Below are 19,054 nucleotides of genomic sequence, written 5' to 3' on the forward strand. Positions count from 1 at the left end.
TAGACAAAAAGGCCAATTGAGGTCATGATTTTGTTCAGTGAATAATTCAATGATTAAAAGTCAAATGTTCATTGTACCATTGTTTTATGACTTGATTACATAATTTAAAAAAACTATAAAAAAAAAAAAATTGTACCTTCCAAATATATATACAGTATATAAGTTTGTAAAGTTGTGATTCACCTTGAAACTAGTTGGTTGGGTTTGTATCTTATAACTGAATTTTTTTCTGAAGATAAATGGAGAAAATGAATGGCAAAAATACTTCCTGAACTGAAGCCACTGAAAATGTGGGCGTCTACTGTTTATATCTTTTTTACAATTGTGAATTTCATCATTCAGTACAAAGATTCAGCTTTAGATTTTAAGATCACCTGACATTTCCAGAAAGTAAAACTGTCGATGTAAAAGCCATATGATATGGAAATGTCCATTTGATCTTTGGTGTTGCTGGGAGATCTACACTGTACGTTTTGTTTCCAGTGGAATCCCTGCAATTTAAATGGACAGTTTGGCTGGGATGAAAAACTTGGGATTGTACAACACAGAGAAAATGTACAGGCAAAATGCAATAGCACTGGTACCGCATTTTACTTAAATGAGACATATTTCCAAGAATACGAAAAAAAAAAGAAAAAGAAAATCATGAAAATTTGTCATATAGAGATGGGTGAATATATGGTCTATGGAAGCCCAAACATCATGCTTTAGTAAATCCTAATTATGATATACTAAGTAATAATTATGAGATTATAATACTTTTTAATCTCATAATGACTGATATCTCATAAATACGGAGTCCCTAAAGGTACATGGTGATTGAAAAAATATGAGATGGGGGAAAAAAAATATTTCAATCCCTGAGAAAATTAGTTTGCTCTCAAAATGTTTGCATTATTTGCGAGAGATTTCAAGCATTGACATTTTTTTTCCTTCACCATGTCCCTTTTTAGACTTTTTTATCGCATTATTATGGCTTTTTATGTCAATTTCACCTTTTATGTCCGAATTATGATTGACCAAAGCATGATGTTTTTCTTATGTGGTGGAAATAAGCTTCCATAATGATCAGAGGGTAAAGGTTGAAACAATTAAAAAAAGCTTGGCAATGTGAGCCTAGATCGAGGCAAACACGATAAGAGCGGGAATGTTTCCTTTAAAATGAATTGTAAAAGCAATGTTTACTAGCTGTCCACAACAAGCAAAACGTGGCAAAGACGCTGACATTCTTGTTCTCTGATGGGATGCTTGTTGAAGGCCTGGAATCTTGATTTGTACATTCAGTTGTGAGGAGATTGTGAGGAGTTGTGCGGAACGAGCATCAGGTTCTAGATCAGGTGGAGGTTCCACTGATCGCATGGAACACGTGGAGAGAGTTCTGCAACAGGGAACGCATCATGTCCTCCTGGAAGATCTGAGCGACGGAAGATGAGAACAAGATAAGGATTTCAAAATATAACGGAAGACTGGATTTACGTAATTAGCTGTCAACATGATCTCTCTCACACACACACACACACACACACACACACACACACACACACACACACACACACACACACACACACACACACACGTACAATTATACACTATATAATCATAGGATACAGCAACTGCATGCACAAATAAAAGAAAACAAGACAAATACTTTTGGCAAAGCGATTTACCTAGAACTCAATCTATAGGACATGGCAGCATAAGGAAGAAAAACAGAGACACGTTAGAAGCGGAAGAAGTAAAAAGAGGACAGCATTAAAAAAGAAGAAAGAAGCACTTTACATCCAATTACTCTGGTTAAAACCTGTGAGGACTTGTTTTAACCAGTGACTAAATCATGTTGCAACAAATGACCACATTCTCATTTCCAGTAATAGCTCATTTTTTAATATTCATGATTACACATTAAGTCTTAGGCACACAGGCAAACCCGAACTTGCTGCAATTCTGCTAGTCTAAACAACTGAGTAACAGGGGAAGTAATCTATTAACAAAGGTCTTTATAGAAAGCTATCATGTTGTGTCAATATGAGTGTTGTGTTGAAAGTAAAGGTGCTTCCAAGCCTGGATTTAAAATAATGGTATTAAAGAGGATGTGTGTGAGTGTGAAAAAGTAAGCTCCTGTATTAGAGACGAGAACTGCCTGGTCATTGCATAAAATTCACATGCAGAACAACTCTCTAAGGATTACACTGCATTTTACAGTGGCGTAACTCTGTTTAAATATTGGGTGTGACAGGAGTGTGTGTGCGGGGGTGGAGATTGCTGGTTATACAGTATCAGAAATGTACAATAATAAATGCACAAGAAGTAACATTATGATGTCCAGAAATCAATTTCAGTATTAATTTATTGACATAGTTTCATCTACTATACTACAATAAATTGTTAAGCTCTCGAGTATTTACATTAGTGAATAAATATGTAGATCTGATTTAAATATTCATTTGTCCTAATAGTCTGGTGGTAGAATTGTTGTTAAGCGTGTCTAATCTGCCCTCGTATAGATTTGTATTTTTTTCTCATTAAAACCAAAGATGTTCATCAGCGATAGCAGGGACATGTTTGTGTGCATTTTGCTTTGTGATTTCACCGGAGCGAATAGAGAGTCTTCGCAACAGCGTTAAAGGGGTTGTAGGTGACACTTTTTCTTCAGTTGAACAGTAAATATTTTTAGCTGAAAATGTGGTCCTTTGAGATTCTTATAATGTAGGTCAATGCCTACGTCAAAAAATATATATGTACAGGCAAAGCAAAATTAATACCCGTGGCTCCTGACGATACATTGAGGCCTCATAAAGCGAAACGATCGGTCTGTGCAAGAAACTGAACATTATTTACAATATTATTACCTGTAATCCACAGCCTCGGCAAACGGTCCTGAACGCGATCAAGGCATTCTGGAGCGCGAGCTTCCTGTCGCATAATGGCGAACTCACACGTGAGCTGACGCTGTTTGTTTGCAACAGACAGGGAAGACGCGTACTGTATGTTGTACTGTTCATCAAAATCATACTTAATTGTGATTAAACAGCTTTTTTTGCTCATCAGTCACTGTGGCTAGTGGTTTTCCAAAGTTATTAGCCACTCAGCATTTTCACTGGCCACAATTTTGACATCGATACCATGGGGAAAAAATGACCATAAAGTTATTTTTTATATTATCTCATAATTTGGCAGCAGGTATATTAGGCTGCTGTCACTTTAAAACCTGACGCACGGATCCATTATACTGTTACACATGCGTTTTCTTTCTCAACTGTTGACGTTCACTTAAAACATTACTGAATGTTTATGTGAATACTCACCAAGACCGGCATTTTGACATTATTTTGTGTGTATTTCACTGTTTACGGCAATTAGCAGCAAAAAAGAACTCAATTTAGTACTGAGAGGCGGCTTTATGTGCACGTACTTTGGGTGTGGACACAAAATCTGCAGGAATGAGTAAAAATATGTGCAATAAGCGCAATCCCACGCCGAAATTCAAGCCCTGTAACACCAACAGTATTCATCCGGAGCAAATGAAACGAGTGAGTGAGGAGAGGCGGGTTTGTGTGTCACTCGCTGTCGGAGAGATGAGAGAGAGAAAGAGTAGCTGGTATCGTGTTTCTATTCTGTGGAAAATGAGTATTAAGCGTTTCAGATATTTCAGTATCGATATGTATCAAATTGCACTACATTGCACTTAGTTTATTATTTCAGATGCCTTTTTAAAAGACTACAATTGAAAACTGTATATATTATATATAAAATGTATATAGCCAGGGGACGTCAGACTGGGGGTAAAACCAGTACTGATTACCAGGTTTATTTTACTTGGATATTTAAATTTCCTAATTAAATTTCATATTGAATGTCAGATGAAATGTAAAGTTAGTGTATTGGCTGAATAACTTGGTTGATTGACTGACTACATTTTGTATACAAAAAAGTAAAGACTATCTAAGGTCTCACGGTCCCACCCCTTGCCAATGCGCCAAATGGTTTAGTCAATCTGCACGCATTTTGTTTTTGTTAGTTAGTTGAGCATCTGGTGGAGCGCATACTTCTGATGTAGAAATGTCTTTCTCAAAGAAAGTTGAGGAACATGGGGCCCATCAGGACTGCCCGGGATCTTGTGCTACGGCCCTTGATGTAGCAACCAATATATGTGTGATCTCAATCGGGAAGATTGACTTTTCATACGTTCTCAATGTTTGAGCTTCCACACATACGTCATTACGCGACAGGAAGCTCGCGCTCCAGACTGCCATGAACACGTTCAGGACCATTTGTCGAGGCTGTGGATTACAGGTAATAATGTTGTAAATAATGTTCAGTTTCTTGCACAGACCAATTGTTACGCTTCATAAGACCTCAATGTATCGTCAGGAGCCATGGGTATTCATTTTGTTTTGTCTGTATATGTTTTCAAAGTGAAGGTAGCTGTTAACTTGATTATACAAATCACCAAGGACCATGGTTTCAGCTAAATATCTTCTTTACATTTCTACTGAAACAAAAAAGACATCTGCATCTTGGATGGCCTGAGAGTAAATTAACAGCAAATTAAAATTTTTGGGCGAACTATCCCTTTAAGCCATAGATTGAAGTGTGAAGACTGCGCAGTGTGCGTGAGCGCCAAGAGAACACTGTCGCTTTCTGCCACTGATAACACTGGCAATGCACACTCACCATGACTCACAAAAAAACTAATTCCAGTCCCAGATCGCCTCTTATCTAACACAAACAAGCAAATTGCTAATTGTTTCTTTTGGATTAGGTACATCCGTGCCGTGAAATATTTCAACGCATATTCGACGACATGCACAACACTTTTATTGACATTTAAATGCAATAAATAGGGTTGTCAATTAATTAAACTATGATTAAATAAGTTGAATTTTAATAAAATATAATTCTATATGATGATAAATAAATCAAACCAAATCATACACAGTGGATATAAAAGTCTACACACCCCTGTTAAAACACCTGGTTTTTGTGAGGTAAAAAACTGAAACAAGGATAAATCATATCAGAACTTGTGTGCACATTTACATATAAAAATGACAACCTATGCAAAGCAACACAATAAAAAAATTAAAAAAATTTAACAAAAATTTAAGTGTGCACACGCCTGAACTAACGGTCGAAGCACTCAGTCTGTTTGGATAGGAGTCTATCAGCTTGACACATCATTACTTGGGAATATTTTCCCACTCCTCTTTGCAAAAACATTCCAGATCTGTTAAACTGCGAGGGAATATCTTGATCATGGCCCTCTTAAGGACCGCCCACAGATTTTTTTATAGGATTCGGGTCTGGGCTCTGGCTGGGCCGTTCCAAAACGGTCATCGTTCTTCGCTGAAGCCATTCTTTTCTTTATTTGGTTGTGTGTTTTAGATCATTTAACAGCTTTCCCACCGTCGGGCCAAACAGTTCTCGTTGCTTAACCGTTCCATTCCGGACAAATCCGGTACGGATACGGCTTCATTTTCCACTGTGAGGCTGATAACCGAGCAAGAGTTTACAGACGGTATGAGACGGCATTATGGAAGATAATAAGATATTTCTTTTAATTGTATTATTATTATTAACTTGTGTGTACATCACTCAAATAGCGTGCTTGGCCAGAAACAGAAAAACTTGGTAGACAGGCAACAGACAAGTGACCAATCCTCGAGTGGTGAGGTCACTACACATATTCTCCCAGCACGGTTCAGTACGGTTAGCCAGCCGAGAACAGTCTGTAATCGTGTTGTGCTGAATCAAGCTCAAGTGGAAATATAACGGGAACCATTCCTTACCGTTCTTCTTAGAAGAGTTCGGCCTGACGGTGGAAAAGCAGCCATTGTCATTCTGAAAGGTTAAAGTCTTTCTTCATTTGCAGTTTTCTAGCAGGTGCCAGAAGATTCTGTGCCAAAATCGACTGATACTTGGAGCTATTCATGATTCTCTCCCCCTTCACTAAACCCCGGTTCACCAGCGGAAGAAAAGCAGCTTCTACACATGATGCTTCACTGTGGGAATGGTGTTCTTTTACTGATGTGTTGTTGTTTTTGCTCCAAACATACCTTTGACAATTTTGGCCAAAACATTCAACCATTGTCTCATCAGACCATAACTAATTTTTCCACATGGTTTTGGGAAACTGGATATATGCTTTTGCAGTTTATCGGGGGAAAACATCATGTTTATCGATGTATTTTAAGCGGTACAAATTCTTTAGTTATATGAGCTTTATAAAAATATGAGATTGTTTTCTCTCTCAGGAGAAATCGTGTGGAAATCATTGATGCTCGTATGGTCGAATATTACGAGCCGAGCCGACTACGTTACGAGCACCTCCCGACCTCCCGATAATTTTGTAAAAATTCAGGGAGTCGGCCCGATTTTGACCAGCGTATAGGCTGTCTCCTATTGCCAAATCATACACAACCACGTCACATAGGCTAGATCTATGAATGTTCGTTGGAAATATTTGCCATCAGGATGGATAATGAAATACTTGAAATCATCACTTTGGGCAGCTTTGAGCAGCTCTTGAGGTTCTTATCCAGTATGTGAGATGAAAACCTTGCTGGTGTAGCTGTGTTTACCGACTTTGATGAGGCCAGCACTTATTCCTGTGCACTGTCCATTTAGTTGTCATCAGCGGGAAAACCTCTCTCTACACGATTACGTGTGGTTTCACTATGTGTGTGCACTAACTTGGATGGGTTAAATGCAGAGGACAAATTCTGAGTATGGGTTACCACCATATTAGGCCTTCACATGTCCTTTTCACTTTCACTAATGTAGGGAGCAGCCAGTTTTTCCCAGAAAGAGCTGTTGCTCTAGGCCTCTTGACAACCTCCCTGACCAGTTTTCTCTTTGTCAATTTTAAAGGGATGATCTGTTTTTGATAATGTCACTGTTGTGCAATACTTGCTGATAACTGTCTTCTTTACTGTGTTCCATGGTATATCTAATACCTTGGAAATATTTTCGTAGCCCTCACCTGAGTGACACCTTTTTCCACACCTCAGTAGCAGTGCTTGCTTCACCTTCTGAGAATTTAGCTCCCGGTATGTATACGGTTAGATGGCGGCTGTGTCTCATGTGACTATACAAATCACAACATGTAAATAGAAAAATGTTGCCGTTATTTTGTCACTTATTGGGAACAGTATGCTAGCTGGAGCGTTTACCTCCAGTCTTTGTGCTAAGCTAGGCTAGCGGTGGGTGTGTCAGACAGAGTTACAGCACGCACGGAGATGAGAAGGGTATGTATGGACTTATCTAACTCTGGGGGATACGGTGAATAAGCTTAAGTCCCAAAAGTTGGCATGTTCCTTTAATATATCATCAACAATATTATTGATCTGCCTGCATTGACACCATTATATGAAAACTGAACTGAGCTGGACGATGACATCACTGTTGTCTCCAGAGCGGCTATATATAGTCAAATAAAAATTTATTCAGACACCTTCAATATTTCTCACATTATCACAGTTTCTTCGCTGTAGTTTAGAAAATGGTAATAAAATAGAGTTATCAAATCAGTCGATATTTCTCTGGTTTTGGCCATCCTTCGGTTAGACTGTCTCACAGATGAATTAGGTTGAATAGCTGTCAGTTTTCAGCTGTTAAATTTAAGTACACAATTAGATAATACCAATTTAGCTCAACCAATTACCAAGCAATGCTTAATTTGGTTCAGTCTGTGGTGTAAAAAGGTCGCATTAGCATTTAAAGAAAAAAACACTTGAGCAAAACATGGTCAAGTCAAAGTGTCTGAATACTTTTTGGTCCCAAATTTTTATCCATTTTACTGGTAGTCCACTGTATGAAGAATGTTTGGGTATAATATGTCACAGTTTACTTTATTTTGCTATCCCCACTTACATAAATGAACTATAGTGTCCTGCACCCACTAGTAAAATATAAAAAATTATATCTGGTGTCTGAGTAATTTTTGGCTTGACAGTATAAATGAACTAAATAACTTTTTTACAGCAAAAATGAACCATCACTGAACTTACTTAAGCTGTACTATGACAATATTTTCTTCTAGATCTGCTGTACAGCCGAATCAAACTTTGTTGCATTATTTTCCTGTCACTGTAAAGCTTCTTTGAAACAATCTGTATTGTAAAAAGCGCTGCATAAATAAAGGTGACGAGACTCAGATCGGCTTAGTTGGATTAAAACTTCACGTTCCGTTGAGTTTGGGAAATTCTTTACACATTAATCATCAGAATATCTCTTCTCCTGTCACTGAAAATGTCCAGATTTTTAAGTCTTCTTGCGAACAATCATTTTAAATCATCCGTCCATTTAAAATGGAAGTGCATCACGAAGCTCAATGCAAGTAGTCCATAATGAACACACAGCCACATATTATAAAAGGGTGCGATTGTGCGACTTTTTCTCACTTCGGTTTTCAGTGGCATTGCAGAGGTCGTAAATTTTACATCAAAGGTGCAAAAGCTCTGATTTGATTTATCTTTGTTTCATATTTTACATCACAAAAAAACTGCAGTTTTAACAGGGGTGTGTAGACTTTTTTATATCCACTGCAAGGTAATTTAAAAACACTGCAGATAAGTAAATCAGTATATATACACAAAATAATTAAATGTCAATAATTCACACTAAATTAACACTGAACTGGAAACCATGTTCCATTATTTCCAGTCTAAGATAAGTAAAAGGTATTTTGAATCTTTCACTCTTAAAGTCTTCAGTCAAGTATGTAATCTCACAATCTCTCCAGGATAACTGAGTTCACGAGCCAAAACAGATCAAACCTGTTGTGTTTTAACCGTCCCAACCCAACAAACCTGTCTGTCATCACTGCCTGCTAGTCATGAGATGAGGACAACAAAAACAAATTCTCTGGTGAGATCTCCAAGTCTTGAATAACATTTCCTAACCAGTGGAGACATACAGTAAATTAGTTTTTTGGTTTGTTTATGGAGGGAAATGCCCAGTTAAAGTAGCTCATTTCCTGGAGTCTACATGGACAAGATAATAGACAGTACAGAACCACAAATTTATCTTAATTCAGTCTGTAACTGCTAATAAATGTAGTGAAACTGCAAAAACAATCAAATCCAATGCACAGGGTCCAAAAGCAAACTTGCCAATCAACAAATGCAAGCAAGAACTGCTTTAATTTTCCTTTAATTTTCTTTAAGAATTGCATCATAATGCATGGTCTGACATAAGCAATAAAAATGAATATAATCAAAGAGTCATAGATCATGTCAGGAATCAAACACTTTTTTGTCTTGTATAGTCAACTATCTTATTGTGGCGATACATTACTGGGGATTATACATCGAAACAAAAAATGAGGAACAAAATCACGATGGGTGAACATTTTCAGGAGAAGTGGCATTTCACATTGAGACCGTCAGATATGTGTCAATGACGTGTGCTTTAACCCAACTGTGACCCCTTTTTTTACTTTTTATACTATTTTTTTATATATTTTTTTATATATTTTATTCTTAGAATTTGTATTACTATGTTTCTTGTTGTATTTGTATTTGTATATGTGCACTGGAAGCTTCAGTACCAAGAAAAATTCCTTGTGGGTGCAAGCACACTTGGCAATAAAGCTCTTTCTGATTCTGATTCTGATTTAATCAAAGCAAAAATTAGCTAATGTTACAAATACGTCACCGCCACCAGGATTTTAAAAACTTTAATCTTAAACTTTCAGCAAACTCTAAAAGCAGCACACTTACCTAGAAAGCATTTGAATGGAGTTTTTGGGCTGAATTAATTGCAGTAAAATGTTTTTTAGGAGAAGTTGAAAGAAGAACAATAATTTTGGTGCTGCAAGAAGATGGAAATGAGCAATGAAACATACCTGCTCGTGGATGATTTCAGAAAGTTCTTTAACCATGCTTTTGAAGTTAGCCTTTAGTCCCTCATGATACTCATACTGATCCTCCTTTATCAGTCTCTCATTAATGTCCAGAGCCATACTGCACGCATTGACAAATTGCCTGCAGCACATATAACCAAACAATTAGGCATAACAGAAACAATTTAATCAAGAATAAAGGAGCAAATAACAAAAATAAATAAATAATGTGTATAGTGTGTGTGCGCATGTTTAATTGTTAGCACCCTAATGTGCTATTTCTAGTGAGTAGTTAACTTCAAAAGCTTCAGATGATTTAGTTTGACGTCTTATTTTATGGGGGTGAAAATTTACTTGTATTTCAAAAACAAACTGTGTTTGGAGAAAACTAAAACTGTCATATAAATGTCATCGAGAGAGCTATGAACCACAAATTCCTGAGCCAATTCCAAAAATGAGGTGCGCTGGCATGAAAACAAATACATTCCTGCAACATGGCATGATGATACATGCTGTTGAATAAACAGTGAGTTCAGTTGGTTGCTTCCTGAACATGACTAACTTCATCTTCACCTATTTTTAGAGTAGAAAAAGCATTTGACCGGATTTCTTTCATTGGGTAAACGATCATGTTGTCGAATACGCTTCAAACAGCCACATAAGACCGTCTACTGACCTAATGCATGAACAACATTATGGGAAGCGCGAAAGATCTGAAAACCCCATACATTTACCCGCCCATAGACCCTCTCCTCAAAGAGATAGAAGTGGTAGAAAGTGGACAAAAGAGACGGATTAAAACACCAGGTGTAAACGTGAATGTGTATCCATCTACTTGTGATCTAATCGACCTAACGTATCTTAATACCAGGTGTAAACAGGACCTTGGTGTTGGACAATTTCCTTGTAATTGTTGTTTTAGGTTCTTGTTACCAAACCATGCTTTTCCCTTGTATGTTCCACAGTTATCTGTTTCCTTTCTAAGTACAACAAAAACTGCAAAGGTAATACCGCATACCTGAATATTTCTTTGAGCTCCTTGACTTTCTTACTGGGTTGACCTGATTTGGATTCATCCAGGAAAGCTCGGGCATAGGCCATCGGTCCCGCATTCACCTATTAGCCCAAAAACGGTATTAGATGCATGATATGATTGCGTGACAAACCATTATCAATGAACTGCCAGTCAGGGACAGTGACTTCATGCGCAAGGTTATTAGAATTATAGGTCAAAAATGTAAAAATGATTGTTACATTTAATTTGTTTCCCTGTTATAGGGCAACAGGAATTTTGTTTTGGATGTAATTAACTTGATTGGCATTCTGTCATCTTAAAGGTGCAGTAAGCGATTTCTGAGAAACACTGTTGATAGTTGAAATCAACTCAAACAAACACACCCCTTCCTTCATTGCTCCGCCCCCAAAATGCATAAACACTCAATGCAAGAGTGGATGTCACTTTATCATAGCTGACGCAAAATAATACTTTGCAAAAAAATTAAGTGAAGATGGCAAATGAACTACAAGGAAGAACAAACAATGAACATACAGTACACAAGAGTAAATACAAGCAAGAGCTGGTTGTTAGTTTCCAGCAGCAGCAGCTCCAGACAAACAATGACTCTCAAAACCGTCCTGTTATAGAGCTAATATTACAACAGCAGTATATCTTGATTCTGTGAAACAGAGCAAAACCAATGTTACTCAGTTATGAAGCAGAAACAACGAAACCTCACGTCTGTTTTCAGGCCTTCCAGCTTTCCTCTTTTGTAATGTCTCTCAGCCATCTCTCTTTCTACAGTCTTTCTTCAAACCTCCCTCTCGCTCACTCTCTCTCCTCCCCCATCATGAGTGGACACACCCCCTACTGCTGATTGGCTAACTCGCTCTCCTCCCCCATCATGAGTGGACACGCCCCCTACTGCTGATTGGCTCACTCCCTCTCCTCCCCCATCATGAGTGGACACGCCCCCTACTGCTGATTGGCTACAAGAGTTTTGTGTTGCTCGGTCCGATCCACTTTCAACGGTGCTTCTCAGAAATCACTTACTGCACCTTTAATCAACACGTTCGTGTTGCATTATAATGAGATGTTTTTTTATACTTGATGTATTATCATCATGTAAACACACAGATGAATAACAAGGGTTTATGGGTGCTACAATTAAGGCAACTGAAGAACTAAGAAGAAATATTGTGGAGCGATATTATCCATGATTGTTAATTGTAATATTATTTTCTTGAACATGATTAATATATTTCTCACCCAACTCTCATTGACCTAATGCATGAACAACATTATGGGAAGCACGAAAGAAATGCAAAATCATCTCATTCTTATAATGGGGGAAAAGCTGATTTTAATGGGAAAAACACAGCATTACAAATTATAATAAACTGAATTACAAAAAAAAAATGTAATGCAATGTTTTTAAAATATATTTTTAAATCAGTTTAAATTGAAGGCACTATAACAAATACTACCATGATGTATAAACACATTGTAGATAATATATAATTATTTTTTTCACACAGATTAATTAATTAATGAGATTTCTTTTGGGGGAATTATGGGGAAAATGTGCTTAACTATCATGAAAAAAAAAGTCAGACGCAAATTTTTCCCACACAATTTTCACATTTTCAATACTCTCTGAAAAGTTTTCTATGTTAAGTTTAAAATGTAATTTATTCATGTGATGCAAAGCTGAATTTTCAGCATCATTACTCCAGTCTTCAGTGTCACATGATCCTTCAGAAAACATTCTAATATGATGATTTGCTGCTCAAGAAACATTTATTATTATTATGTTGAAAACAGTTGCATAATATTTTGTGGATTTTTTTTTTGCAGGATTCTTTGATGACAAGAAAGTTTTAAAATATGTAACATTATAGATCTCTTAACTATCACGTATGATCAATTGAATGTGCATATGCTAAATAAAAGTAGTAATTTCTTTAAAAAAAAAAACTAACTTTTGAATGGTAGTGTAAATAGTATGAAGACTAAAAGGCCCAATGAGTCTGTAATGCATACTAGTACCTGCACACTAACACAGCCTTGGAGTTTGAGTTGAAGCGTGATCATGTTAACCTCCTGATTAGAGCAGAGCTTAGCGAGTTCAACACTCCTCTCTCTCATCTCATCTATTGCCACATCGATCGGCTTCAGCTCCAAGTGCTTCTCTCCCACAACCTCGATGCGCTTCTTTACATAGGGAAATGTGTTGGCCGCTGCAGACACAAAAAACAAACACGCACACACAGTACGCTTTTGAACCTCAACACAGACAAACACCACCACTCAAACAAAAGATAGTAATCATGGTCTAATAGTGGTACATCTAATATTTCATCTGTGACTGACTGTCAGACAGAGTCACGAAGTTCACAGGTACCAACGCACCTGTTGTCGCCACTATTGATTGGTGTATGACAACAACTGAGTAAAGAAGCCAACTGAAAAGACTCATTATCTAAATGATAGGTTGTTCACAAAAGTTGTCACGCAAGAGCGTGCCAGTTTAAAGAATAGTAACGCTTCTGGCCCATGGGGAACTTGTCATTACCATTGTTCGTACAAGACTGTTTTTCTTAGTTCCATCAAATATTTACACTGATCTTATACAGTATTAAATACATGCCATTTAATTCATGGTATTAATTCATGTAAACAATGTTTATTAGGGTAACACACAGCAAAGTTTCAGGAGTGATAACTGCATTTAAATGTGAGAGTGAACGCCCTAAATGATCATTCCATGCATGTATGTAACTAGAGTCACTAAGACAGATATTTGTCTTAATGTCAGTAATCAACTGGGGAAGTTTCATGCTGATATCTATTAGTTCATTGTTTTTTCCTATTCACCTGGGTGTCTCCCCTTAAGAAATCCGATGATAGCAACTTTTTTGTGTTTTGCATTTTTAACTAAAACTCCACTGACAGAAGCACTGTGTTTAAATGTCATTAGTGACTTGTTGGTCATTTTGGTTCTGTACGCTCCAGTAAATTTCTGAACTGTGTATGTCACGACAGGATTAAATAAAACAATAAGCCCTGTGAAGCTGTGATTTTCAAGCAGCTTAGGGGCGTTGATTAAATTCACTGTAAACCACGGCTTCACGGGGCTTATTGCTTTTATAAAACGGTTATAACAATAACACCGTATCGACCTTATGTAGCCCCGCCCCTTTTCAGGCATGCGCTCGATGTGTTCTCTCTTCCGGTTTGTATTTCCACAGCATGAAGGTAAGATCTTACAGATTTATGAATGAACTGCTTGTTTTAAAATCTTCCCGGTCTACTGACATTTGTTATGAGATCCGCTTAAAAAATTACAATGCTCATGATCACTTTCGTTAACTCTATAATAAGTAAATCCACTTCATCAGCTAATTACTCTTCGACAGCGATGACAGAAATATACAGAACTACCGCAAAAACTGAAGTTCAAACACAATATTCTAAAGATGGCTGCTAAACGCTTGTTTCTCTGACGCATAAGGTCTATAAAGTAATACTGATGTAATGATGTCACAGCGCGGCACAACAAATCAGAATCAAGGACTGGAACTATCCCTTTTGTAAGTGTAGGTTCACCGATTGTCAATAGTGTCGGTAGTAAACGAACAGTGTTCACTCGTTCTCCGTGTTAACTGAGCCGAGAAAGTCCTGTTTATGTATCAACAAAACTCTTTTGACATCTCCATGGCTTTCGTGAAAACTACAGATTGTATTGTCCGCGGACTGTCGGATCAACAGAGGGTTATTAACAGAACGGTTATTGTAAGGGTAGGTTTATCACTGAAAATTGTATCGTACTTTGTGTATTCTTTAAACAGCATTATGGTAAAAATACTATTGCAACAGCCTTCTCTGTTGTACTGAACTGACAGATGGGGGAACTGACAGAACAGCAGTTTCTTTTAGTTTCCCTCTTCTGTTTGGACTAAAATAGTGTTTATAATCATCCGGTTTGAAATTGACACTATAAACATGGAGGTTTTTCATATTTTCCATTGTGGCGGTGTTCTCTCCATATTTACAAATGGGGCAGTCGTGGCCTAATGGTTTGCAGTGTGTGTGTGTGTGTGTGTGTGTTCACTACCCACTGCTCCTAATGTGTGTGAACTAACTTGTATGGCTTAAAATTCTGAGTATGTGTTACCATAGTTGGCTTCCACATGTCACTTTTACTTTGCAGCCACTGCCTACAACATTCTGGATCCTTCACTTGAAACTGAAAACAACTCCTGCTAAACATTTACTCTCTGAATTCTTGCACCCAGGAGCAAAACAAGTCGACACCAAGTTTGCATTTCATACTCAAGCAAGGCAGTATTTGATGACTGAGAGTGGTCTTGGATGGCAAAATGCCCAGTGCATTATGGGTGTTAAAGTTTTCCAACATGTTTTGCAAAAGGGAAGACAACAGCCCATTTTTTTGTTTTCTCTAGTCAAGTACCAAAAAAAAAAAAAAAAAAAAAAAAAAGTCCTGCCTTTCTACCGCATAGGCAGCCATGTTTTATTGAAAGCCCATTTTACCAGTGGTGATGAAGTATCCCTTTAAAAGATTAGTTCACTTCAAAATGAAAATTCTGTTATCATTTACTCACCCTCAAGTTGACAGATGACAGAATTTTCATTTTGAAGTGAACTATTCCTTTAAGCACTAAAAGGTGAAGTGACAACCAAATCTGATTGTATTGTGTATGTCGCCGAGGTGTTGTTAAAAAAGCAAACTGTAAGAGTTGACAAAATGTTGGCAATCTCAAAAATATGATGTACTGGGAGTAATGCCAGATCTCCTGCTGTCTGCGTGCTGTGAGCTTACTGGTAAGTACCGTCCTCCGCTTGCACTGCTCCTCAACTCCTCCTTGTTTCTTTCCCGTTAGCGTGAACGGAGTCTCAAAGACAAAGCGGTTGATGTTATGACACTTCTCGAAGTCCGTCTTCCTCTCCACCAGCTCTTTCTCATCAAAGAAGGGCTTGACATACGTGACCTGAATGTAGGCAAACTTTGGGTCCAGATCTTTCTGGTTAACCTGTGGGTAAACAAAAAATTGATGTGTGGTTCCTTTTATTCAAAGAAAGTGAGTTTACTATAATGAAATGGGTAAAAATGTAATGTGTTTCCAAATGTTAAATACTTAAAAATATGCAAAGACTGAAAGATAGACGTGTCTCCAAAATGTTTGTTCTTGAGATAAACAACTCTTTCCTGAATGATGACTCAGATGTGCTGCTCTTCATGGTCATTTAATCTCAATACAGGAATCTGCACAGTGAAATAGAAACTTAAGACTCACTTTGTTGGAGTCTTGGATGATTTTGACGTTCTCTGCTCCAAACTTTTCTCCGTAGAGGCTTGTGAGGCGAAGGGAAATTTCAGGAAGCTTTGTGAGCTTTGGCTCTTTGTAAATGTATTCTTTTCCATCCTCTTCTTCAAAGAAGCCCTGAAGTCCAAAAAATCTTAATTGTTTTAGTTGCATGACTGACATGTTGGTCCTGTTGTGTTATTGTGCTGTGTTATTGTGATACATCTATTTTGATGATCTTTACATACACTAATGTTCAAAAGTCTGGGGTCAGTAAGATAAAAAAAAGAACACTTTTATTCAACAAGGATGCATTAAAATAAAAAAGTGACAGTAAAGACTATATAGTTTTCAACCAAAAAGTTTTTTAAAATAAATGCTTTTCTTTTGAACTTTATATTCATCAAAGGATCATGTGACACTGAAGACATGAGCAATGATGCTTAGCAAACATGCAATGATGCAAAAAAGCTTAGCATCACAGGATTAAATTACATCTTGAAATGTATTAAAATAGATAACACTTATTTTAAACTGTAATATTTTTTTTAAATATGACTGTTTTTACTTAATTTTTGATCAAATAAATGCAAGCACAAATGTAAGCACAAGAGACTTTTTAACAAAAACATAAAAACAGACCCAAACTTTTGAACAGTAGAGTAAAAATATGTTTCATGTGATAAAACAGATTTCAGCTGTCAGACTCTAAAGTGCAAAATATCAGTTGCGCAATATATACACAATATCAATGGTTTACACAGAGAAGTCATTTTGGGAAGTGGTAGCAAAAAGCAAGTCAAATCTACACAAGCATAAACTTGTGAACCTACCTGTCCATAAAAGGCGACTCTAAAGTAAGACCCCAGCAGACGTCGGCCAGACTTTATTACCTCTAATATCTTCGCATAAGCTCGCTGCAGTGTGTCATACAACCTCCTCAGTTTCTATCGGAGAAAGAGAGAAATAACAGCTCTGTAAGAGAACGTTTGAGAACTGCTAGCATGTCATTTTCATGCACTTTCGTCTAACAATTGCAGTTTTCAGCTTTTTTGCTTGAAACTGTCAACTTTGGATTGCTTAATATGAATTGTGAAAAGCATAATGCAAACTGACTGCTTTAATTTATTAGCATATTTATCAACAGGAAAAAAAAGAGAGAGATATAAGACAAGAAAGATGGGAAACAAAAGCAGGAAATGAAAAGTCTGATGTGATGAGTGCATTAACCACTAGGCTGCAGGACTACAAGTGTGTACACTTTAATAAGGATGTGTTTGTTAGCAGACTCAAGGTACATAATCTAAAGTCTCCCGTTTACAGTTTTCCTCAGAACTCATTGTGTACTTTATCAGAGTAAAGTAAATTGGCTTATGCTACAGAAAACATCAGCAGCACACGTGTTCCTCCTCGTCATATTGGCAAATAAATCTTCCTGTCCGACTTTGTGGTGCCATCACACGCTTCCAAACGTGACTTGGAAAAAGTGTCAGAACAAATTGTCAATATGATCATCCTATATTCATACATGGGTGTCATTTAAAAAAATGGATATGAAAAATCAAATGGAAGAAATGGAATCTAATTAAATAAAAACTATTTAAACAGTTTAAATAATGACTAGGGAGGTGTTAAAAGTTAATTTTCACAAGGCAACGGTAGAAAGGAAACACAGGTTTATATATTTGCCTACCTTTGTAAGCATAACAACCCCTAAACATTGGTTTGGCGATAATGATATTTGATTTTACAGCTGGATCAGCTTATATCCATAAACACATATGAAGTCAGATCATTTAAAGACACGTAGGGATGGGTGATACCACTTAAATTGCTTTCAGTCCGATACAAAATATCATCAAGACAAATATCGGCAATAGCGATACCGTCGCTGGACAATTTTAGAAATGTAACAACAATTACAGAACACGATCAATCATTAAAAAAAAAATTTAAGTCATAAGTAATACCATCTAAAATACAAATCAATACATTTCTCACACAGCTTTGTTGTTACTTAAAGGGCTAGTTCACCCAAAAATGCCGTAAGACTTTCGTTCATCTTCGTAACATAAATTAAGATATTTTTGATGAAATCTGAGAGGTTTCTGTCCCTCCATTGACTGAAACTTTGACGCTTCAAAAAGTTAATAAAGAGATCGTAAAACTAATCCATATGAATAGAGCGGTTTAGTCCAGATTTTCTGAAGAGACTCGATCGCTTTAAACGATGAAAAGACTGAATTTAGGCTTTTATTCACATTTAAACATTCATCAACTCACACATCAGCATGTTTGCTCGACGTGCGAGAACCAATGAGGTTCATTCTTGTGTTACGCATCACGCTTGAGCTTCCGCAAGAACCAATGAGATTCATTCTCGTGTTACGAAGCAGTTTGAGCTTCAGCAAGAGGTTTGTTCTCACGTGTCAAGTTCGGTTTAGCTTCTGTTTATGTTCGCTGATCAATGTTTAAATGTGAATTAAAGCCTAAATGAAATCTGTCCATCATATAAAGCGATCGAGTCTCTTCAGAAATTTTTTACTAAACCGCTTAATTATATGGATTAGTTTTACGATCTCTTTATGAACTTTTTGAAGCGTCAAGTGGTAGTTGCGTAGCTGTCAATGGAGGGACAGAAAGCTCTCAGATTTCATCAAAAATATCTTCATTTGTGTTTTAAAGATGAACGAAAGTCTTACGGGTTTGGAACGACATGAGGGTAAGTAATTAATGACAGAAACTTCATATTAGGGTGAATTATCCCTTTAAAGGAATGAAATATCTCCACATGGTGCTTCAAAGTTTAGGATTTGCAAACGTGTCTGTTGTGCTTTGAAAAGCACTGACAAACCCCACACATACACCACTTTTTTCCCCCTCACA

At 37.0% G+C, this 19,054-nt stretch overlaps 1 protein-coding gene across 4 annotated transcripts in view; it reads right to left on the reverse strand.

The window, feature by feature from the left end:
- Positions 1-67: 67 nt before the first annotated feature.
- dock11 (dedicator of cytokinesis 11) overlaps positions 68-19,054 on the reverse strand; it is a 107,783-nt gene continuing 88,796 nt past the window's right edge. For all 4 annotated transcript variants that reach the window (XM_082155474.1, XM_082155472.1, XM_082155473.1 and 1 more), the window contains 7 exons: positions 17,002-17,115; positions 16,160-16,306; positions 15,685-15,895; positions 12,891-13,081; positions 10,863-10,960; positions 9,848-9,986; positions 68-1,414 (listed from right to left, as the gene is read on the reverse strand). In XM_082155474.1, coding sequence (XP_082011600.1) covers positions 1,334-1,414; positions 9,848-9,986; positions 10,863-10,960; positions 12,891-13,081; positions 15,685-15,895; positions 16,160-16,306; positions 17,002-17,115 — 981 coding nt within the window. In that variant the 3' untranslated portion in view covers positions 68-1,333. The remainder of the gene's footprint in view (positions 1,415-9,847; positions 9,987-10,862; positions 10,961-12,890; positions 13,082-15,684; positions 15,896-16,159; positions 16,307-17,001; positions 17,116-19,054) is intronic.

The sequence above is a fragment of the Leuciscus leuciscus genome (genome assembly GCF_965113295.1).
Source record: "Leuciscus leuciscus genome assembly, chromosome: 2".
NCBI classification, from domain to species: Eukaryota; Metazoa; Chordata; class Actinopteri; order Cypriniformes; family Leuciscidae; genus Leuciscus; species Leuciscus leuciscus.